The 24870-nt window shown below is 46.4% G+C and overlaps 1 protein-coding gene across 9 annotated transcripts in view; it reads right to left on the bottom strand.

Moving 5' to 3' along the window:
* grip2b (glutamate receptor interacting protein 2b) overlaps window positions 1-24870 on the bottom strand; it is a 203955-nt gene that overhangs the window by 102281 nt on the left and 76804 nt on the right. For 2 of the 9 annotated variants that reach the window (XM_086200305.1, XM_086200307.1), the window contains exon 1: window positions 7138-7328. The exons of 6 other annotated variants lie outside the window; for them this stretch is intronic. In XM_086200305.1, the coding sequence (XP_086056431.1) occupies window positions 7138-7192 (55 nt within the window). In that variant the 5' untranslated portion in view covers window positions 7193-7328. Of the gene's footprint in view, window positions 1-7137; window positions 7330-24870 lie in introns of those variants that run through there. One more of the 9 variants, XM_086200302.1, reaches the window with a different exon arrangement.

The following is a 24870-nucleotide window of genomic DNA, read 5'->3' as shown; positions in this document are numbered from 1 at the left end:
GCGGATGAAGTGACTTGATTGGCTGGTGTCCCTGTCACTCTTCCTGGTACAGCCTGATAGTTGAATCCCCATTAACAAGCTCAGTACGGCTACAAAACGTCAAGTTACGGTTCCAGCAACGCGCAGCTCCTGCCACGCGCAGGCCTGTGGAGCAGCGGAGGCTTTGGTCTGCCAGATGCCAGTTTACTGCGCGCAGACAAAAGACACTTGTGGGGAATGTCTGACCATTTCATTTTATGAGGATTTAAATGTGCCATTTATCTGTTGCCAAAGCCACAGAGCAGGAGAACTGTGGGGAGTCACGGGATATTTTAAACAAAAATATGTAAACCTCTTAACTCAGGGACAAAAAATACCTGCACAGAAAATACTGGAGAGAAAAAAAACAGTGAGGACTGCAACGCTGTCCCATAAATGAGCTGGAATGGTGATCTCAGCTGTCCATTATCCCATAGAGGGAGTTAAGCAAGTGTATAACCATTTCAGCGCTACAGAAAGCTTCTGAAGGTCAGAGGTCAGCAGCAAGGACGGCGCCGCAGAGACCAAACCAAGTCAAGTGTGGCAGAGAATCTATTTTCCAGTCCAGGTCCTCCGGCCGATTGGATTATGAACCTGGAGACGTCGGTGACCAGTCGGGAATCAGCAGCAGAGCCTTTTGATCAGGTCACACTTACACAGGAAGAAATCCAGCCCAGCTTCAGATACTCTCCACAGGGGAGCTAAAGAAGTGGAACCGGCCTTTTCTGGTCCTCAGAATTCAGCTGCTCACAGAAAAATACTCCCATCCCTCCAAGAAATCTAACCGCTGAAATCTAGATGTCGTGGACTTTGTGAAAACAATCCAGCCGGTTCCTATTGAGGTCCATCACATGACATCAGCAGAGTGATCAAAGCGCTTTTGTCAGGCCGACTGAGGTAGCGACACCTGCTCGGTGGGTCACATTATGTGGAACGGTCCACGGGACGGTGACGACGTGCGCCGCCAGTGTTGTCAAGGTGTTGTGAGAGAAACCTCATGCTTTTGCAGGGGTTGATCTACAGCAGCTCCCAGCAACAAGAACGAGGCTGGTGTCCTCTGGATTCACCGCCAAGTCACACTGAGGACAAACTTCCCAATGAATCCAGGAAGTTGAGGTAAGTTCTTAAAGTTGCTACTGTACCCCAGCCCACTGAGAGTTAAAAAAGCCTCAAGCAGTGCAGTCGGACGTTTGTGACTTCAAGGGTTCTTCTCTGTCAGGATGTGTTGAGGAACTACAGAGATTTATGTGGCGATCAACTCTTCCCCTGCTGGGGAACCTGGCGCGTGCCGCGTCTGTCCTACTCTCGTTAACGCACCGTGACCTTGTTATCTCTGGAACGTCTTCCTTTCAAAATTGACCTAAAACGTCTGCTGGGACACGAAGGTGAAGTGAAAAGACGGTCTGAAGGTCCAAGTTAATTATGGCTCCACGGTGTTTCTAGCTAATTCAATGTTGCTCCACGTGTCTAAATTTAACAAAAAAAGTTGTTCAGTTCAGTGGATTTTGTATTCAACCTTTTCCTTTTATTTTCCTGAGTGCTCCGTTTGCAGTGAGATGATGACGGTGGGGAGGACTTGTGTTGTATTGACTGGCGTTCGTGCGTAACGCGGGATGGGTTAAACACCTGATTAGCTCTCTGCTAACAAAGCTGATGAATAATTCATCACCTGGACTGTTCAAATGTCTTCATACCAAATGAAGCAAATACTCAAACAGTTGTTTTATGGCCCTTTTTTACAGCACACAATGTTTGTGTGGTTTTTACATGATATTGAGCGGGGAACCATATCTGCTGGACTCTCTGTGTTTCTCTGCTTGGATGCAGGAAGTAACATTGATGCGTGCTGCAACACATTTTGATTTAAATCAAGGGATCAAGAACCCATACGAGCAACATACTTGGTGTAGTGAGCTTCCCGTATGTACACAGTATTGCAGTATGACTGCGGTATTCACAGGAGAGACAGATTTCTGCAGCAAAAGCTAAAGGTTTGATAAAGAAACTCGTCTGCCTTGAATAAAGCTGAGGGTGCTGGGGTGTTGCAGGATGCACTGAATAAGAGCTCTCCACAGTTCAGGGAGCTGAACGACTGAAGCGTGCAGCATTTAAATCTCTGCAATGTAACTGAGTGTCTTGATCAGATTCTTTCCATTCGTCACCCTTGTCTGACACCTATGATCATTCCAGGGCGACAAGAACTTTCCTTATACATGTTATGAACGGTGTTAGACAACGACACAGACGTGGAAGTCGTCGCTGCGTGGCGGGACGAGATAGGTGACGTCGCCTGATCAGAGGAGGTATTCTGGTATGAGATCCCGTCAGTCCGTGTCTTCACCCCTCACGGCCATCATCGCTCCTCTCAAAGATCAGGGGCATCTTCCCTCCGAGCGCCGCGGGAACGAAGAGCGACGAGAAGACGGAGCTTTAATGTTGCACATTAGCCTCCCTGATAGACGCATGATTGTTTCAGACTCTCTGCGCCGCACGCCTCCCACCTGCATGGTAACTAGGACTGTGCACGCTGACGGAGACGACCATCAGTCCAGTGCACCGACATGCTGCAGCAGAGCAGAATCATGGAATCTTGATATGCTGTCAGCTGAACGGCTGCAAGTCAAGCCCGACGCTCAGGGTCAATAAATAAGACGAGCCTCAATCAGACTCACAAACACACCTGAGGAAAGAGACACGATTCCTCGCTGTGCTCATGAAATCCAGTCTGATCTAAACCACTCTGGAGTTTTGGAATAACAACTTGCAACAATACACGAGTAGTACAGTGTTCTCCTACATATTCATGGAGCCCTGAATGTAACAGGGTATTGTGTTCTGGGAAAATACATTTCCCAGTATGAACCCAGTCTCCCTGTGGTAATGGGTCTCTTTACACGCTAAAAACATGTAAACTACACGAAGTATCAGAGTATTTTTGGATCAGATTCACTTTCTTTGAAAGTTTTTTTTAATGAATGTTGATAATAAAAACACAGCCAGACCGTCCCATCTCACTGATACATGAACGCGCCTCTCGGACACTGGACTTTAGATCAAGGGGCTGTGACGCCAGTCAAGGCGGCCTGCGGCGGCCTGCGGCGGCCCCAAGGATCTCCTTCCTGAGTGGATGATTAAAGTATTCCAACGGCAAATCATTTAATTCTGATCTGAGTCTGATTATAGAGCTTGTGAACCACCAACAGGTGCCTCGCATCGTCTGATCCGCCAGACTCACAGGTCCGACTGCACCAGCTCTGCAGTTGCTCTTTTGAATAGCGACCACCCCCAATCAGGAACCATTAGCTGCCAGAACCTTGCTCATTCAGTTTTTACACCTCTGCACCGGTGGCAGACCTGGACTGAGAACAACCACCAGGTCTCAACTATGCATCGTAGGAACTTCAACATATGAACCTCCTAACTCACACAGCAGCGCCACATTGTTGCGTTTGCTAGTGTTTTCAAAGCTCTGCACCTGAGTGTGAAGCGATGGCGGCTGCTTACGCTCTCCTCTGGAAGCCTCGCGGTGAGGATTGTAAAGATTGTTGTGGTTGTTTTTGTTGCATAATGATTTCGTCTGGACGGTGAGGACTGACTTGTGTTAAGACCTTCCTGTTTCCTTCAACTGTAAATGAAAACAAACACGTCATTTCTCTTGAGGCAGCTGTGTCGGGGAACAGCGAGGGAACGTGCTGCGATGCACTGAAGTTTGGTTCTGAATGATTTATTTTAGGTTGTAAAACCAGAGACAGGTTGTTGTTTTTTTCCTGCAGTTTTTACTGTGCTTGAAGAGATGAATGAAACTGGAGACACACATTTGAAACTCTCTGCATTTTAATTGCTGAAGCCGAGGGCAGCTACGCAGACTTCTGCTCTTTGTGTCGTGCCCAAATTTCACTGCGTGTCCTAAATCCACTTCCATGAGCAGGGAGAGTGGAAAAAAAGCTCAGAGTCAAACTCAAACATCCACGGAGCAACAGAAGAGGGGAGTGCAATCGTTGCTAATCTGAAATAGGGTTTTTAGAAGGGTCAACAAGCAAATGTCACAACATCCAACAGCGCAAGTGCCAGAGATGACAAGTGGAATGATGACCACGCTAATGAGAGCGCCAGTGGTCCCGCTGTTACGGCCCAGCCCCCCTCCAGAGAATTCAAATGAAATATGAAGGATGAGCTGCTGGGCTCTCGGAGAGGAACAGAGCCATAAGATCTGTCTCTTCAAAAAACTCCAAGTCCCATCACTACTTGTTTGGATTTGCTGGAAAAGCAGAGCAGACAGTGCTCGGACCGGGAGGAGAGCCGGGGAAAATTCAGGGGGAAAAGTGAGACAAGGGGTGATTTGTATTCGAGTGCAGCTTCCAGCTTCCAGCTTCCAGCCACATCCACTGTTACACACTCATGTCCCCCTGGAGACAGCATCATCCATCTATACACACACACACACACGCACACACACAATCTGCAGCACGCAACTTAAAATTTAAACGATCCCTTTGTTAAATTAACCCGAGAATTAAGAGAGAGATAATCATGAAACAAATATGAAAAGCACTAGAATTAAGAGAATAATAAAAATGGTCATTATAAAGTTGTTTTGTTTTTTTGGAATCAAAAAACAAAGCAAAATAAATGCATATAGGGAAAAGACACAAAGACAGACTCGGTGTCTCATGAGCCGTCCCTTCTCGTCTACGTGCTTCAGACTCTCTTTGGATCTGTTTATTTTCCGCTGCGGTCTTTGTTTCCAGAGCTTTTATATTCCTGCCAACAACAACAACAACAACAACAACAACAGATGAAAACGAGCCTCTCTGGCAAACTCAGGCTGGCGTGAAGCAGACCCACGTGTGCCGTCAGTGCCACGTCTTTACTGGCGTCGGTGGCGATCAGAGGGCTGTTGGTTCAAGTCCTGAATGAGCACAAGCGCTGCGCGGGATGGCCTCTACAGAGAAGATGTTATTAGAGTGCTTTTGATTGTTTGTTGAGCGTTTGTCTCGTTTCTTGGACAGGACGGTGGTTTTTCAAGGCTTTCCTTCATGAGGTGGCAATGGGTTTACTGCATAATTGTTGCAGTACTTCTAAGTGTTGACAACTCAAATGCTGCACAAACTGTACTTCACTTTGGAGTTTCACTGAAGGAAAAATATGCACATACGGCAATCGAGGTGATGTCATGTCATCAGATTAGGTTCCAGAACAACGCCAAAGTCTAACTCATTGTTCCTGGCAAATTTCATCAAAATCCATCCACAACATTTCGAGCTATTCTCCTTACAGGCAAACGCCAGCGGCCACGTAAGCTCCTCAGCAGAGAGAAAATGGAGTCACCCGTCTCTCCCTGCCACACCCTGCAGTGCTCGTGTCGTCTGGCTAACAAACGAACGACAGAGAAAACATCGCTTCATGGAGTTGACAAGAAAAATATGGCTGCAAATCCAAGGATGGCGTTTCCTCCAAGTTGAATCATTTAATTCTGCCCCCTCACCGTGAAACATCAGAGTTTCCTGGTGTGAAATATTCAACATCTTCAACCCCTAAATGGACAAATTTAATAAATAAAACAACAGTCATGAGATCACTAAACACTCACTACAGCAGGGCTACATTATCACACACACACACGCACGCACGCACACACGCGCACACACACACCACGATGGAGGACAATATCTGCCTTACTGAACATCTCAGGACCGAGTGAATTCCCTCCAAGCGACTATAAACTATTAAAACGCTACTTTACTCAAAAACAGCATTTTCCCCTTCCGGGACTCACTAACAGGAGCCTGGATCTCGCCAAGACGTGTTTCCCCTCCTGCATCACTTCTTTGCCACTCCAGAAAGCGGACGCTCATGGAGGCTGATGGCTAACAACAGCTAAACTGACAAAGTACCATTTATTAAAGCCTTTGTCCAGTATGAGGGTTAGAACTAGAATTATAACTGGTTTGGCGCTTCCATGAGGAAGTATGTCACATGACCAGCTGGCCCATTCCGCTGAACCATCCTGCTAGCACTATTTGTTCATGCTAGCACCAGAAGTGGTTTGTTTTTAGCTCAACTCAAAGTGCTGGTAGATTCCCAAGCATATACTGATCTGCTTTTCTTTGCTGTTGTTAGCTGTCAGCCTCCATTAGCTTCAAGCTACACGTACGTGGCTGGCTCCTTCAGCAGTCCGGAGACACGAAGGAGGAACAAACACACCTTAAAATGCCTACTTGTGAGAACTTGAAAAGCCAAATACACTTTTCGAAGGAATTATTGCTTTAGAGGGGAGCTGAAGGACCGTCTCAGTGATAAATACATGCTGAATATTTGACGTTTCCACGAGGAACCCAGGACAAAGATTAGTGGTCATTGCTGCCCGGAGACACAACTGTTTTTCTCCTGTTAACAGGAGCTGAGATGCTTTGTTTACTCCAATCAGGGAAAGCAACTGAGCCGCGAGTGGAAGATTTCTCCACTCAGAAAGTTTTGTGCTGCTTCCTGAGGACAGTCAGCTTTTATAACAGAGACTGACGCCTGCAAACTGCAGGCAGAAAGACTGAAGACGAAGAAAGAAAGGAGGACAAATGAGAAATTAACATGACAACAACATCAGCCGGGGGCAGGAAGCACGCGTTCCTCATGACGTGCACACACACACACACACACACACACACACACACACACACGCACGCACGAATCACACAGAGAAATGATACAAGTACAGTCCTAAAACGTGTACAGTACTTACATAAAAATACACACTTCAGACATTCACTCAGCAGCAAAAAGCCTCAAGACATACACCCACACAGAAAACACACATTATACACAGAAAATAAAAAAAGTGTCAGCCTACACTGTATGATAGGAGTGAAACTGTACTAACACACACACACACACACACACACACACACACACACACACACACACACACACACGCCCTCATAAATATATCTAAGATAATGCACCTCAACGATCAGACAAACATCAGAGCCACACACTCACAGCAGTGTACAGTTAACACACATAGCTAGACATGGTCCTCCTGTCACACACACACACACACACACACACACACACACACACACACACACACACACACACACACACACACAAAAACACACTCTGTACCCTTGATTCGGCGTCTGATGACCCCTAAGCGGCACTTGAGCGAAACGGAGAACATCCTCTCTCTTTTTCTCTCTTCTCTTTTTCTCTTCCTCCTCTTCCTCCTCAGTCAGACATAGTGTGAGCCAAACGGAGGATAGAGAGAGAGAGAGAGAGACAGAGAGAGAGAGAGAGAGAGAGAGAGCAAAAGAGATGGAGCAGTGGTGGAGTGTTGGACAGTCACATGGTGAAAAGAGGAAAGCAATAATAAGCAAGTGAGTCCACAGTTTCTCTCTGTCTTTCCTCTCCCTCTCTCTCCTTGTTTACTCTCTCTTTCTGTGTGGGAAGTACTGTGAAATTAAGCTGCCTCCTTTCTCCATCTCTCTCTCTCTCTCTCTCTCTTACACTTGTACTCTTACAGTGTTGCATTTTTGTGTTACTTTCTGTTTTGTTTTCCTTCTCACCATCTTTTAATTTTCTGTCACACATAAAGAGTTTTCTATTCCCCCCCCCCCCCCCCCCCCCCCAGAAATGTCACATGCATTTTAGTTCAAAGGAAAAGTAGAAAAGTTGATTTTCTGTCCTCTACTTTTGCTGGCCATGCTGGTTCTGGGTCTCAGGGAATCCGGCGTGTAATTTAATGCAATATATTGAATCACATTTTGTATTTTTTTTTTTGTCTACTGCTCATACATTCCACAGAGTTTGGTCAACTTTCCACATGGCGTTACCAGCGAGTCAAATTAGCGAATAGGCGTTGCCAACCTTAGCCAAGAAAAAAACAGAGAGAAGAGAAAACCTAATGAATTAGCGTTTCATCTTGTCTTTTTTCAAGAGGAAATCTTTATTTTTATTATTATTATAATCAACAATAATATTACCAAAACAAGTCATAAGTTTAAAAGTAGGCAACTTCATTGTCACTATTTTGGCAGTAAAATAGTGGTTGGATTGTGTTGAGAATCCCACAAAACAGAATTTTCAGTGCAAAAATCTGGTCAAAACTGAGCTTATTATCAAGACATTAGGGTTTATAACGAAATATGAGTAAACCAACGCATCTCATCAGCCTAAAATGTAGTTGTACAAAGTGAAAACAAGCAAAGGCTAGCATGCTACATGCTAATGTATGGGTGTATGTGAAGGTAGCCTACACGTTACATCACATCCCTCTCATGTTAGCACGTTAGCAGCCTAAGTGTACAGATTTGGCATTTAGATTTTACCATTTTCACAGAGATGAAGACTTGAGCAACGCGTGACTTGAGATGTCACTTGGAATCTTCTGACCTTTATGTGGTGCATTTCACACTAAGGAACTATCAGACAAGCAGGCAAGAGTGTCCAGATGCCTAAAAACTACAAGTAAAGCGCAAACAAACCAACTGCTGTCTGCAACATTTGTTAAGACAAAAAAAAAATGGAATCCTTTATGGGGTAGATTAAAGTTTATCAAGCACCTGAGACCACGACCTACAACAGTGAATGGAAATTCACCTTTTGACATGAGGGAGTTCATTTTAAGCTTAGCAACGTGTTTAACGTTAGCTTGAGCTATACGTTAGTGTGAGCAATACATTAGTTCAGCTGTATGCTAGCTTGAGCTGTACATTTGATTGAGCTGTACATTAACTTGAACTTTATGTTAGCTTGAGCTATACGTTAGCTTGAGTCGTATGTTAGCTTGAGCTGTACATTTGATTGAGCTGTACATTAACTTGAACTTTGTTAGCTTGAGCTATACGTTAGCTTGCCGTTAACTTTGTGGGAACTTAGCTCGTCTATATTGGTGTTTGATGATTATTCCAAAAGTTTTTCAGTGCTGGCTTTAAAAAAAAAAAGAGCGAGGGATTTGCGACTTGACATGGACATACAAGAGAAGCATTAGCATCTCTGCTATTGAGTTAAAATACAGCTAGCAGCTGGCATGAATATAAACTACCAGTCTTAAGCAAAGCCATCTTCAAACATTTGTCACTCCTCTACAGTGAATTAAACATCTCTCTCTCTCTCTCTCTCTCTCTCTCTCTCTCGGGCTGATTTCTCAAACTCTATCTTCTCTCTCCCTCTCTCTTTTTTGCCTTCTCAATTGTTGCCTCTCACCTCCAACACTAATCTCCTTATTTGCTTTTTTCTCTCTTTTCAGGCTCTCTCACTCCAAGTCGTCATCTATGAGGCTCCAAATTCCACAATGCACCACTTGCTCTCTTTCCTGCCCACAATGGAAGGTTTTTCTCTCTCTCTCTTTCTCTCTCTCTCTCTCTCTGTCTCTCTCCTGTCAGTGTCATGGTAACAGCGCTGAGGGGGTGGTGGGGGGTTGGAGGCTAAGCTACAGCAAAATGACAGAGATCAAAGCGGCGAATGGCTGGTCTCAGCAGAGGAAAGAAAAGAACTAAAGGATGAGGAGGTGAAGGATGGAAGAAGAGAAGGAGGTCGAAGAGCAGGGGAAGGAGAAAGGAGCCGATGAAAAAATGAGGGAGGAAGAGGAGGAGTAGAAGGGGAAAAAAGTGGACAAAAGATGAAAGAAGACAAGAGGAGAAGGAGTGGAAAGAAGAGGAGCCTAGGCAACACCAGAGCCAAGGCTAGGCTATGTAGGCTAACGCTAGGTGCAGCAGATACCTGGAGGTAGAGATGACAACACCTTTAAAAGAGGTATAATCTGCACATTGTAGCTCCCTTCAATGCAAGTCAGTGTCGTTTCCAACCCAACACGCTTGAGTGACGACGTGATCACCTTCTGGTCCAACGACAACCTTAATTTTGTTTTCGGGGAGGGGGGGCACCTGCTACATTTGGAAGAAAAGAACAACATCATAGGCTAAAAACAGAAAACCTCCCACCTCCTGTGTCTGATAGGTTTGATTCACTCTGACTCATGTTGGCTCAAGTCCGTTTCATAACCTCCAGACTGGTCAACGATAAAAGCATCAAGACAGCCTCCCTCCGCTATCCTTCTAATAGTCCCATCGAGGCGTTCCTGAAATATCGCAGGAATGAGACGGGCCTGCCCGAACATGAAGGCGTTCAAAAGGTCAGGCGGGATCACGTGCGAACCTCTCGCCTCATTTTCGACTTGATGTGTGTGTATTTAATTAAAAGTCTTGTCACCCCATGAATGGATCCATCCACTCGTTTTGAAGGACGCGACCTTTGGAGCGTCCAGCCCTGCAACTGGCTCCCGCTACCTACGGGTGATTCTGTGCATTCTCAGGCGTCAGTCACCCAGTGGAACCAGTGCATCCATCACCGCCCTCACAGACGACACACAGAATCCTTCAAGGCTCATTATTGCCCATCCTTGACCCAAGAGGGTGTGGAGAGATACAGTCGATTCAACGGAGTTGGTCAGGCCTGCAAATCAGAGGCCAGAGGACAGAAAACAGACACACAGTAAATCCACGCAAACACAAAACCAGCCGGAGGACTGAGAAGCCTCTGATGGGGAACAGCATGCTATTAGCAGAGAAGCGGATCGATGTCAGCGATCCTCCCTTCCTCCTCCGCTCATGTTACATTTGCACGTCGTGTACATTACACCCTTCCGCCTCTGATTCTGCCCACTTAACCTTCACGCAAACACACAGATTGTGTCACACTGACGGTCTTAGAACAAAGCAGGCAAGCACACACCTACACAGCAGCGGTGGGTACACAGAAAATATCTAAAATAAAAAGAGAACACAGTCCCATTTGAATTTTTCAAGTCCAGTTATGAAAATCCGGATCCTGATAGTTAAGTGTAAAATTAAGCAGCTTTAATTTCTAGCTTAACTTCCTGTAGGAGCCATTTTGTAACGTGTTGATCTTCCACACACACCCAACACGCTTTTTTTTTTTTTTTTAAATGTAATCAAGCTCTTAAATCGCACGGTGAGCCTTCGCGGCCTCGATCTGACGCCAGTCTGGAGGTGTGGCCTTCCAGGAACACTGCGCCGCGGTTGTTTGCCGCCACCAGGTGTGCCTGCTGTCGTCACCTTCACCACCAAAATCCCCTCGGCTCATCCTCCCGTCCCAGAGGACATTTGACAGTACGGCGTCCTGACTGTCCAGCCTGCGGCTGTGAAAAACATCTGCTCACCAAAATTATATGCCGCCAAAGAACTTGAACCTCCGGCAGGCGGTTATGAATGACAAATGTAATCTCTGAAAAAGATTAAAGTTCTGAAAGCACAACTACAATGTCAAGGTTACAGACGGATCTCTGTGTGCTTTTAATTTGGTATTAGATGGAATCTTTACTGCCGTCCGTCACAGGGGCGCTCTCTCTGCAGAACCATCCACCCCCGCCCCCTCCCTGAAGGTTCTGAGGACGTCAAGGTACCTTTTTTCCCCCATAATCAAATATGAAATGATGGTTGGAAGCAGGTGTGGACTGAATGCTCGATTCATTTGGACTGGAAGGAACCTGGAGAGAGCTTCTGACAAACAGAGCAAGACGCTGGAGGAAGGAATTCAAGTAAGAGATTCAGATTTGCAGAATGCAGCTGCATCACTTTTGGTGGGTTGTCTCCTGAGTCTCCTGTGTGTGTGTGTGTGTGTGTGTGTGTATCCGACAGAGTTATTAATCACAGCAGTGCTGCATAGCTTGTACACTTTATCACCCTTCAACTCCCTCAGAGTGTGGTTGTGCAGAGCAGCAACTCCATTCTTGTTCAGTTCACTCGTCTGTATCGGCGGAGGGCGGCCAGCCTACGGCAGGTTTGCGTCAAGCTCACGGGAGCTCCTGTCCAGCACACACTCAACGCGGGAAATCTGTTGAAACACGGACAGATTAATTCACGCCGAAAACAACCCAGCGATTAGCCACCATGACTGTGGATCGTTCAACTGATCGTCCGTAAGAGAGCTCCCGTGAGCGTTGGATAAAAGCCTCAATCCAGGAGAATCCGGGAGAAGAGGTTAATGTATGGAGACGGTAGATGAGCCGGGCAGGAACCAACAAAGCACAGCGCTCACCATAAATCACCGCCACACTTCAGTCCACAGAGTAAAGCAAGACGCCAATAAAAAGGAGCTGCTCAACGCAGTGAGAGTGGAGGCGTGAGCAGGGTTCCAGGTCCCAGCCACAAAATACAAAGGTTGAGTTGGGTTTCTGGACACCTGCAGCAGGTGAGACGCGCAGTAACAAGTGTCAGCTGACGAGGGTCAGAACTGTTCTGAGTGCTGTGTGTTTTCCTGTTGTCCTCCAGGGTTCGTCTCTCTCCCCTGGCGCCGCCACCCCTGACCTCTGACCTCACACCTGGGTGGTTATCTGCGCCCGGGCCTTCCACTCATCAGGAGTGGACAGACGGCAGGAGCAGAGTTAGCTAGGCACTACTCAACAAGTACAGAAGTTCTTTTACAGCGCAGTAGGTAGTTTCTACAAGTTCTCCTGGTTCAGCCTGTTTTACAGTTGTTTGACGTTTCCATAGCAACGGGTTTAATCACTCTTGAACTGGTTTAACTTCTTCATTCAAAATGGAGACCAATGATAGGCGTGTGCCCCTCCTGCGTACTCCACTGTTTGTGAGAGTAATCAAGTTTATTTCCCCCAGTTTTTCTTTAATGAGGATACACACCTGAATGTGAGGAGTCACAAAAACAACTGGTGGGTTCTGAACCTGGCTCGGTGCTGGCGAACGCTCAGAATTCTCCCAGCTGGCTCATCTGCACGGCGTCTGATACCAACAGCTCAGCAGATGAAACGCTGCGTTTGTTTCAATGCAGGCAGTCTGTTAACGCCAGGCAGGGGGGAAAAAGATCATTTGATAACATGTCATCATGGATGATAGACTCTGGATCGGGAAAGAAATAGATCTCGTAGAGCAGCAGAGGTGTGTGTGTGTGTGTGTGTGTGTGTGTGTGTGTGTGCGCGCGCATGTGCGGGGTGGCTCCACTGACAAGCAGCAGTTCTTATCTTCTGCAAGTCGACGGCAGACGGTAGCAACGGCTACATTTACATGAACATTCCGCTTTTATTCTGGGTTCAGTTTTTTTCTTTTTTTGGGGGGGGGGGGTTCAGTTTTTTTTCGCTGCTGTATCAGAAATGACAATATTTCAACTCAGCTGTTTACAAGGCTGGAGAAAATGAAGATTACGCAACCAAATCTGTTTAAACTAAACAGAATTAACGGACTTTGTTTGTCATCCTGCCTGATTAAAGTTTTACACCCCGTTAAACATTCCAGCACCGTTGCTCTGATGCGCATTCATCAAAAGAGAGTTGTGATGTCCAATGTTTCTCTGTTCTTCACGTATTTTGCGTTGACATGTTTGAGGATTACTGAGGTTTATCTGGATGAGACCGAGCCTTCTGGGGAACGTCCATCGCTGTGCGCTGGCCCTTTAAATAAACTAATACATATCAGCAAGTTGGGCGAGCACGAAGCGAGCGCGTTGACACATCTGAGGTTACGTGGCATAATTTTGCAAACGGCTATAAAATAGAGACTGAAACAATATGACATTCAGTAAAAAAATACATATATTTTTGTGTTCGTATCTCAAAATAAATGAAATCCCCACAGTTGCCTCTGACGGACAGTTACAGCAGAGCTCTGCCAGAGGAAGAACCCGCAACCCTGCCTGGCCCCCGGTGGCGTTTTAAGTGAACCGTCTTTTACTTATTTATAGGGCTTTTGACGGCTTGGGACCAGCCAACAGTACGGCGTCCTTTTACGATCCTTCACGGTCTCTTAGACCATCTGCTGCCATTTTTTTAAGGTACAAACTTCCACCCAAATAAAAGAAGCAGCAGCCATTTCTCTGCCCCAGAACGAGCAAAAGTAACACTAAAAGTGTAAAAGCTAAGACCGAAACAAAGGAAGCCTCATTATTAAAAGACATATTTCCCTTTTTACGATTTCCAGCCTTTTGAATTGAGTGCTTTTACGGTTGTTTCTTTTTTGTGAAAGCTGGTTGTTTGAGCTTCACTCCACACATAAAAGGTGCAGCACTAAAATGTGCTGATTACTAGAAGCAGAGATGGAGAGGGTGAGCGACTGACCTCTTGTGTAACCGCGAACTCATTAGGATTCTGTTTCCTCCTCTTTGGCTTTTGTTCATTCTTGTTTTCACACCACATTTGGAGGGCTCTGTTCTCTAGATATGAATAATTAACATTCATAAAGGACATTAATAACGCAGATTTCCTCATTAACGTGTCCTGACTTGTTGGTGTGAATCCTTGAGCTCCTCTCTCCACTGGCCCTGGATCAGCCCTCAACACAGCCGACTTCATCAGAACACTTTCACAGTCACACTGCAGCCTCTTCAGGGACGGCGCCGTGTCCACAACATGGTTTATGCAACACATACTGCATAAAAATTATTGATTCCTACAGGATGAATAATGAGCTCAGTGGCCAAAGCCTGGCAGTCACATTACCAAGTCCTGGGGTGGCTAACAGTGATTATTCAAGGCTTCTGACACATTTGGCTCCAAAGCATCATTTCTAGGGCTCAGTCACTGAACGGACAAGAAAATCCAACAAAGCTCGTCATTCGATATGCCGATAAAACGTACGTTGCGTAGCTTTACGGCATAATCGAAAGAGCGAGAGCGGAGAAAGAAGCGACGTAACGGCGCTGGAACCCACCAGCGTGGCTCTGCTCAAGGGGCTGTGACGCACCAGAGGGAAATATTGACTTATTAACAGTAGCAAATATTAAGGAACCATTTTCCCCTCCTTCACTCGCTCAGCTCAATTTCTACCGTCATTGTAATACCATTACAGAACCACACACACACACACACACACACACACAGACCAAAGTGTGCGGTCTGTTAAAGGCATCAGAGAACGGCTACTGAGGCTGGATTAAGTCCACGCGGCGCTCATTAGCTTAATCTGGTCTGTGAAACACATGCTGAAACACACGCGCGCACACACACACACACACACACACACACACACACACACACACACACACACACACCAAAGAGACTGATACAGAAGAACCCAGTATCATCAAAGACACACAAACATAAACACAGTGTACACTTCTGCATGGCGCACGCACGCACGCACGCACGCACACACACGATGTGAAGTGAGACGAGTGAATAAGGAACCGACGAGCGACTCCTCTCTCCTCTCACCAGTGAACCACTAAACTCCATGAGAGCACGGGAAGATATCAACAGTCTAGTGAACATCCTCAATCCAAAATGGCTGCCACAGGGAGTTAGCAAGAGTGGGCCAAACCAACCGGGACCCAGTCTGGTTAAAGAGGAGTCTGTGTGACATCAGCGACCGTTACAGGCAGCTACAGCTACCGGCTGAAGAGGGGCGGAGCACCTTGAATCTTTCTGGTTTTTTATATCAGAAACAAGTCATCAAGGTCACAGTTTCATTATTGTTGGCGCTACATGCGGTAGCGGTCACCTGGCTGAGGTCACACGCTGGTTTGCGTGTTAGCAGGACGCCAAACCTTCCATCAGGGTTTCTAACTTTAAATCAAAGGTGAGTTTATCAGAGGATCAGACATTCACTCTCTCCCGGGCAGAGTTTCCTCTCCAGTTGTTACATTTCCTGCTGTCAATGAATCCCTTTAGAAGACAAATATGAATCCACTGTTGTCCAGATTCTGTTCTAACCACATCGATCAGTGACACGCTGGACAGAACAGTCATTTATCACCCTGAACGCCATTGTTGTGGTTTAACACTCAGAACCAGAAGCCTGCGGTGGCGGAGGAACCCGTCAGGTCTCATTGCTCTCCTCTTGAAGACCAGTTTGGTGCTTTTAATGTAACAAATGTAGCGTCGAGGGAAGATCCTCTGAAAGTGGGAGTTCCAGGACTGCATTGTACCTCTGAGTGCACAGCACTGACAACTTCTGCCTAAAACTATGGTTCCCAAGCAGGACCATAACACGATACACTGGGGGAACGTGTCACCGCCGGGCGAGGGAGGGAATGTCGAGTCGCTCTCCATTTACTGTTCGCCCTCTGTTACACTTTTCACATCTCAGTCCTTTGCGTTTTCCCTGAGACTCGTTTCCTGCTTTTCTGTTTACAAAAAAAGCCGATTCAGAGACACAGGCTCAGTTTTTATTTTTCCTTCTGTGCTCTCCCTCCTCCGTTTCCTCAGAAATAGTGTGAACATACACATACGTGTGCGTCTAAATGTGTGTGCGCGGGATTCTTTTCTTAGTCTGTCAGGTTATGGGTTAGAGCTGTGTGATTTAAGTGTGTGTGTGTGTGTGTGTGTGTGTATACTGTATGTGTATCTGAGCTCTATGAGTGTGCAAGTACTGTACTTTGTGATTCATTTGTGATGCCTATTCATCTGTGTGTGTGTGTGTGTGTGTGTGCGTGCATGTGTGTGCGTGTATGTTAGCGTGCGTGTGTGTGTGTGCATGTCTTGAATCTAGGTCACATCTTCAGATCTAGTCACTAAAAGAGCATCACATTAGTGTTGGATATTTGAAATCCAAAAATAGCCCAACAGCCAATAGGGAGCAGCGATGACACATGTAGCACAACCCACCCTGTGACATCATCATCACGGCTGTGGAGCGCCGTGGTTACACTAAACCTGGAGGTGGAGTTCCGAGGTCAATGTTTCATGTGAATTTTAATGCAAATTATGACGGAGAAGAACAGGTCCACTCCTCCGCACACGGATGGAATTATGTTTTCAAGAATGAATCACATTTCATACTCAAGAAAAGGAAAGTAAATATCAACAATGAAGTGAATAAACGCCAAAACGACGCATGTACTTTTTAACGACACTTCTCTACCCTGTCTACTTCAAGCTCCCAAAATATTTTCGCGAATGTGTTTCGTTCTAATTCGATAATTTAGAGCGAGTTGCCCCAAACTGCTTCAGGGACAGGAACCCTGGAATTAAACGAGGTGAGACCGACCCTGACCTTTGACCCTCAAGTCCTCCCAGGTCATCGTTCAGTCCCCGAGGACATTTGAGCCCAGCTTGACCCGCGCTTTTCCATTATTCTCCATATCATAGCCTGATGTTCCTGCTTGGTTCACCAAACGGAGTCTGGATTCTAAATGACTCAGCTCTACTTACTTGCATGTCCTTATTTAAAAGATGTGGTTTGGTCAGGGTTTAAATGCACTGCCAATCATGACTTTTACATTAAGACCATTATTATACATTAAATGTAATATTTTCCCTTGCGAGCTTTACGTGAACGTTTTGCGGCCCATTGGAGTGCACTCACGGCCCACCCATGGGCCCCCGCCCCATGGTTGAGAAATACGGCTTCAATAGTTTTTTAACAGTTTTGCTTTTGTGAGGAGTTTAAGACTTTAAAGACTTTAAATCGGAATCATTATCTGGGATTTAATTGTTGCTTTTCCCGAGCTCCTGATCCTCAAGGTGAACCAGAATCTCATTACGCCGCCGCCGCCGCCGCCGCCGCTTTTCCTGTTGTGTTTCGATGTTGGTGCAGCTTCAAGGTTTTAACAGCAAATCAATAAATGCTCCTTAACTCCATTTTAAATATTGTTTGAATAAATAAATAGTAAACAGCTTCCTCAGTAGTTGTGTATATTTGTCAGCGACTGCAAAACGACAAAGAGAGCTGCTCCTGTTTTTGTTGTCCTCCAGAGGAGATCAGACACCGGCGATGTTCCTGCCTGCGGAGACGCTCGTCCTCTCGTCTCCTCTGCCTGCCAACTGATCCTGACTTTCATTTGGTTAAGTTTTATTTTTGTCAGATGGCTGTGGAATAAAGGACAGAAGACAAAGGCAGCAAAAAGCAAGAGCTGTGTGTGTGTGTGTGTGTGTGTGTGTGTGTATCACCTCAGACTGCAAAGCATAAGAGGGACATAAGCAGTGGAAGAATATCTCTCTCTCTAGCACCCTCCAGTGGTGCTACTGGTACAAGCATGAAACAAGACACTGAGGGGGGCCCCACAAGTCAGAGGAGGTCTGGGGTCCTCCTCCTCACAGAGCCGATGTGCACCAGTGAAGGACCGACGGAGTCCCGCAAGGAGCCAAACAAGGAAACATAACAGCGGCTCCAGGAGAAAACAAAGCCGAGCAGCCTGTGAGAGAACAGACCTCCTGGGCCGTCGGTGTTTGGTGCATTTATGATGCACCACTACTTTGAGTTACAAATCCATTTGCATGTTTTTAAGAATGATATTTCTATGAATACCAGTACGTTGTCAACACTCTTCATTTAAATGGGGCAGAAAAATGATAAAAGAGTTCAGCTGCACCGCATCTTCACACTTCAAACAGATTCAGTAAAACTAGTTTTTCTGCAGCTCCGCTGTCCCATGATACCGTAGGTGAATGATGTCCTCTAGTGGCCAGAAGAGGGAAACCATGATGTCACTAAAAAGGGATCCGTATACGGAGGTGGAGGAGGCAGTGGATGCATGGCTACGGAGCGCAGAGCGGCGCCGCAGGCTGGTGGCTGAGGTCACACACCTCCTCCCCAGTAAGTTCCCACACATTTGAGGCAACTTGTCTTGGTCATGCATTCTGTCAAACGTCCATTTGGACATAGATTTATCTTCCATATAACATTTACCCTCATATACTGACTTCAAATTAATGACAGAGGTATGAACAATTCATGAATGAAGCCATATTGACCTTCATAGTTTCAAATTTGAATGACTTTTCCAAACTATTCAGGTTTTTTATGCACATAAGGACTTTCTAATAAAACTGTTTTGATGGTCGCCGCCGCTGGTTTTACTGGATATTTGGACAGCGGACACCTGGAAAAGGAGCCGGCTACTGGTGTGGTATCAACGGCGGCGAATGGGCTTCAAACGGTGCAGATTTTGAACGCAAATCCCAAACCTGCTTGTGACGTATCAGAGATTCAGAACAGATGACCTCCATCGCCGACAGAGGCGGGAGCTGTAGGGTTGGGCGATGAATAGGAATAAGGTTCTCTAACTTTTGCTGCCTCCTTCAGGAATTGCTTTTAAAAAAAAAAGTGTATGTTTATTGTTCCTTCCAACAGCGAAGCAACATATCCGCCCTCGCACATTTCAACTGAAATATTAACCGACTCGCAGCGCTATTTTTAAAGCTCAGGGTAGAATTGTGTCCTCTCCTCCAAAATATAAAGATACGGAAATCAGAGCTGCGAAAGAAAAACTCCCGGTGGACAAAGACGAGCAGTGAGCTTCCACATGAGTCAAGCTGCCAGAGGGCAGTTTTCCTAAATTTGACAGCACACACGGTGAGCGTTCCAACTCTTAAATCTCATAATTTGCATGGAGAATTACTCCAAGCAGCAACCACGCCACCCGCCCTCCGTTCAAATCACCTGCTTGATGGAGAGACGATACAAATGGAGGGGAGGCTCTCTCCACAGCGACAATGCTTCTCTTCCTCCTCTCACTTCTTCACTACCATCCCACTTCCCATTCTTTCTGTTGTCCCCCTGTGCCAGCGAGTCCGAGCCCCAGGCCTCGGGTTCTGGGCTGTCACCCCCCCGCACCAGGATGCCTGCATGTCAGTACATTTGGCACAAACGTCCATTTAAGGATGACACTGTTGTCATTTGATGGTGACAGGTCTTTTTGAAGAAGAAGAAGAAGTCTTATGATGACTATGAGAGGCAATCATGCAAAAGTCTGATAGGATAAAAGTGATAAATTTGTGACATTTTATTTCCAAAGGTCACATTCCATCTTCCCGGTGACATCAATTAGTCCCCGTCACGTCATGTTCTGCAACACTTTCCTGGCCTTTCTTCAGCACGGCTGTCTGGAGCAGAAGCTCAAACCTTTCTTCTAATTATTGCTTCCCGTTCTTCACGACATTCATCATCGACCCTGGACAGGCAACCCCCCACTCTACTTTGTAACAGCGCAGCGTAAAACCAAGTGTGGTTAAACCGGAGACACAACATCATTTCACGCAAACTTTTCCGCTTCAGCTGTAAATACTTTCAATTTGAGCAAATATGCAAACGATGGGGGGGGCGTGTCATTCGAGCTGCACATTTCGTGTAGATTTGTTACATTTGCATCATTCGGCAGTTCAACAGTTGCATGACAAATCGATAATGTCTACTGGGAGAAATCAGGGGTAAAGAGGCAGAAGAGCGTCTCCCTACACCTGGGACAGAGAGGTGACCTGAGGCCTCTCACTGAGAACTGATAGGATCGTAATTCTCAAAGTGCGGCGGTTGGTTTACAGAGTCTGAAACTGGGGCAGACGAGAACATAATAAGCTGGCAGGCACAAACACTGCAACCTGTAATTGTTTTTCACAATTTCTCAAACAATAGACAGTTTGCATTGCAAATGCTGAGACAAAGACGGCCCACAGCATGAATCCTAATGCATCAAACGATAAAGGGATACAGTAGCAGCAGGTCAGGCCGTTTACTCACCTTGTGTTTGTTATTTAGTCGAGTTCTGGAAATCTCCAACATGCACCATGAAGACGTGGCTGCTCGTTATTAATTTATGCCACAGTATTAATTCATATTGCCTCGCTTTGATCACTGCCTGGCAGTGAGCCTGCTTGCTTCCAGAGAAACGGTCCTTCACTGGAATAATGGGCGCACATTTTTCTCAATCCTTAAAGACATATTGTCACAGGCTGATACATAATCCATGAGCAGCTCCCCCAACATTCATCACACTGTTAAACATTTATTTTCAGGCCCAAATAAGCTTCACATCATGACGTGAACACAAGATAAAGACGTCAACCACTCCTGTTTGACCAAAAGAAATGGAAGGATTCGGTGAATTCTCTCTCTTTGCTGCGGATGAGTCCATGAACTCGTGAGCTCACTGTCATTTCACCTCCTCTCTACTGATCCTCTCACCTTGAATGGTTGACCTTTCAATGAGGAACACCTTTTTCTAATTCCCCGAGGACCAGAAACACTGTGTCATGATAGCACGTGTCCACAAACTGTGTTCCGTAGGATCCGCTGCTGTCACACTGACCTTTGACCTCCAAACCAGTTTGAGTTTATCCTCATGTCTTAGGGGATGTTTGTGGCGAATATACAGGAATTCCCTTGAGGTGTTCCTGAAATATTGTGTTAATGAGAATGACGGACAACCTGCAATGTATCGCCTGTAGCCAACAGCTGCTGCCAGGATGGATGCAAAAAAAGAAAGAAAGACAATAAAAAAATCTGTGCAATTATTCCATCCATCCCTCCATCATCCCTCCATCCATCCATCCATCCCTCCATGTTCTCCCTCTTCTCCTATTAAGGGTGGTGGGGGTGGAGCCTATCCCAGCAGCCTTCCCCCTGGACAGGTCACCCGTCCATGGCAGGGCCAACACATAGAGACAGACAACCATTGGCTCTCCCAGCCACGCCTACGGTCAATTTAGAGTCTGGATTAACCTGGTCCCTCTTGATGTCTTTGGACTGTGGAGGAAGCTGGAGTACCAGAGAGAACCCAGCAGGAACAGGGAGAACATGGAGACTCACCCAGAAAGACCCCGTGCTGCAGGCGGGGCTCCACCCACAACCTTCTTGCTGGGGGGCCACCGTGAGGACCACTGCTCCACCGCGCTGCCTGCAATGATTCCTGCATTCTAATTTCACCGCACTTGCTAAGGAGACGTTGAGCACGGTCATAAATGCAGCAACTGCTAGTTTTGGACAGTACGTTGATTGTTTCAGCTCCGTTCATGATTTTATGTAAAAATGGACGATCAACTTTTCTGAATCTGAATGACCTCTCGTGACCCCTTTTAAGGTTTAGCTTAACTTATTAACTTCCAGCAGCTGACACGCAAAGAAACACAGTGCAGTGCAGCTGTTGTCAATAGTTTACATAATCAATGTCAAATCTAAAAGATTATTAAATAATGACATTTAAAAAAAAAAGTTTGAGTCCATACGAAGAAGTTGCCAGGCAGGTAGGAAGCATGTTTTTTGCCCTTGACAGCACAAGCAGATGTGAAGGTTTTAAGAGAACACACGATGTTCCTCATGCTCCAAATAACATCAAGTAGAGAGAGACAGCAAGGGAGAGGAGAGGCTGTTTTATTTCTCTATCTCCTCTCCCCACCAGCTCTACCCCACCCCCACCTGTGGATCAAGGCTTGAACTGAAAGTAGATGTTTCCAAATTCAGCACCTTCCGTCTCCTCTGGCATCCTGCTGATCTCTGCCTTTCTACATGCTTTGTTTCAACATTACCCCGTGGAACAGCTCCCCGCACTCAAACCTTGGAGCTGTGTGTGATTATTTTACTTATATGTTCGGATAGGAAAGGTCTGTATTGCTCTAACACTCCTCTGTGTGTGTGTGTGTGTGTGTGTGTGTGTGTGTGTGTGTGTGTGTGTGTGTGTGTGTGTGTGTGTGTGCATGCGCATCTCAAGACGTCCTCTAAGAGAATCAACCTTGGAAGTCGTTTGTTCCAACCGTCTGATCCGACCCATCGTGTGTTTCCTTTGCAACTTTTTACCTTGCGACAGCAGACGCGCCGTGTATGGCGTCTTCCAAAACGCTACAAATCACCGTGGAAAAATAATGATGGTTCATTTGGTGTCACGACTAAAAGTTTGGATAGGTTTAGACGAATGTCACGTTCTGGCTTCAAATAGCGTCATTTGTTCGCTGAAGTGCCTTTTTGGAACAAACTCCATATTCAGTACGTTTACATGGCTGCAGCTCCGCCAGCTCATTTCACCAAACTGCTGTCGTGGCCCTGGTTTACACAAGCACTGACAGATCGGCTTATTCAGCATGTTGGCCTCCAGAACGCTAGGTGGCGCTATGGCTCCCTACAATGGCTTAACTTTTTTCCGTGTAGTTTCACCCACAGTGATGATTCTGTGCCGCCCCTGAACGTTGGCTGTCTGAATTCTGGGTTTAAAAAAAAACAAAGCAGTGGATGCTCCGGAACATGCACAGACCGGCAGGTGGATCAGAGTCTCTCGCCCGAAAGGCTGCAGGGATAGGCTCCACCCCCCCCCCGCGACCCTTACAGAGGTAGAAAATGGATGGATGGATGGAAGTAGTTTGTCATGCGGTACGCCGCAAGTCAAGTGAGAGCTTTTATTGGCGAGCCAGCTTTTGGAGGAGGCCCCTCACTGAGCAACCGTTGGGGGGTCACGCCGCCTCCTGGTTCAGTCTTTAGCAGCACCTCCCTCTCCGTCGCCGGGCCTTCCAACAGGATTCACCTTCCACCAGCTCCTCCACCTGGGCAGGGTGACATCAGTTGACCTCACATGTTCCAGGCCAGGCTCACATTGCCAGTTTCACTGACAGTCCAAATGAGAGCGGCCAAACTCTCCCAGAGGAGCAGAGGGCAAATCTTCAATCTCCCGAAATGGACCTTCAGAACCTCCCATTCGGCATGACTGAAACAGCGAGACGGACCTCCCCAGACGTGTTCTCCCTGCTGGCCACAGACGCGAGTCAAATATGGTGCGTGTTAATTCTCATGCCCGCAGGAGTCAGTGGGTGGTGGCACGTGGTTGGATTATCTCGTTACAATCATCTGTCTGCCAGCCAGTTGACCTCTTGACCCAGACACTTCAGAGTGAAAGCAAATTGCCAATTTTGCTGTCAGAGCCTACTGAGTTGGTAGAGAGAGTCACACTCTGTGTCTGCAAGCTGCCAACAATCAACCTCCACAGCCGACCTCAGGCCCGTCAAGTACCCATCCAGACAAGTGGCCATTCCATCCCACAGTGGAGAGTTGATGGCGAGGGTTTGTTAAGAGGGCACATCCAACCCAACATTCAGCTATTTTTACAGAAAAGCCTGTACTGGTGTGATACTGATATACTGGTCTGTTACATCACAATCTGACATTCCCATTACGGGTACAGTATTGAGCGGAGAAGGCTACTTCCCATTAGCCCCAAGGATGCATATCTGTTACTTATCCGGACCTTTAAATGTTGCCAAAACAAATGGAACGTATTACGGCGGTGAACCCCACAGGGTCGTGTGATGCCAACCAGTTCGTCCGTCTTCTTACAGCTGCAACAGAAGCGATGGATGAAGTTCCTACAGAGGCTAACGTGAGCAGCTGGGGTCCACTGTTGTAGTACCTGTCACTGCCAGAAGATGGAAGCAAATCTGACTACTACTAATACTTCGCCCTAAAAACCAACAAAGAAGAACAACTTCTGGCGTGGCACAAACTTGAACTTGTTCACGCTCGCAATGTACTTTTTCTTTTTTTTAATTTGTGCTGAAATCCTGTCTGTGGATTATTTAGCATACAGCTGGATGAAGAAGGATTACACCCAATGACACACTTGAGACTTTCAGACGGAGGTTTTGGACAGTTTAGCAGTTTTTATTCAGAGTCAGTCTCCATTTAGCTTCCAGCAAAAAAATACGTGCCTGAGATTTTATGAATTCCAGAGTCACCGAGAAGTCACGCAGGAGGAAAAGACGTCTTTGTGAGTTCAAGGCACTCAACGGGGAGAGGAAGGCGTACGTCACCTCTTGGGTGAAATATCACTCTCAGATTTTGGGTCTCAACCCTCCACACTGGAGGGTAATTTCGTCAGGTAGAAGGTTCTGCTATGCAGTGCTGTGAACATCACGGTGTGTTACAGAAGGAGCAGAGAGAATAAGGCACATGAGCAGAAGCCGAGAGAATCACCACCCTCAGCAGCGAATCGAACAGTTCGACGGTGGAGTCTGATAACTGACTGGGAGCTACAGTCGCTGCTGTCGAGAGGTTTTGTTCTCTGGTGGTTGACATGGAAACTGAGAGGAGTGAGCAGCTGCTTCCAGATCAGCGTATCCTGCCATACAATTAAAGCCTGTTTGATATTTGACAGTGCTGTTGTGTTCAGTCTCGTGTTTTGATTAACAAGGCTGGG

The sequence above is a fragment of the Aulostomus chinensis genome, chromosome 3 (genome assembly GCF_037954235.1).
Source record: "Aulostomus chinensis isolate RoL2024-O1b breed Wild chromosome 3, RoL_Achi_v1.0, whole genome shotgun sequence".
NCBI lineage: Eukaryota > Metazoa > Chordata > Actinopteri > Syngnathiformes > Aulostomidae > Aulostomus > Aulostomus chinensis.
This window is presented reverse-complemented; position numbering and strand designations above follow the sequence as displayed.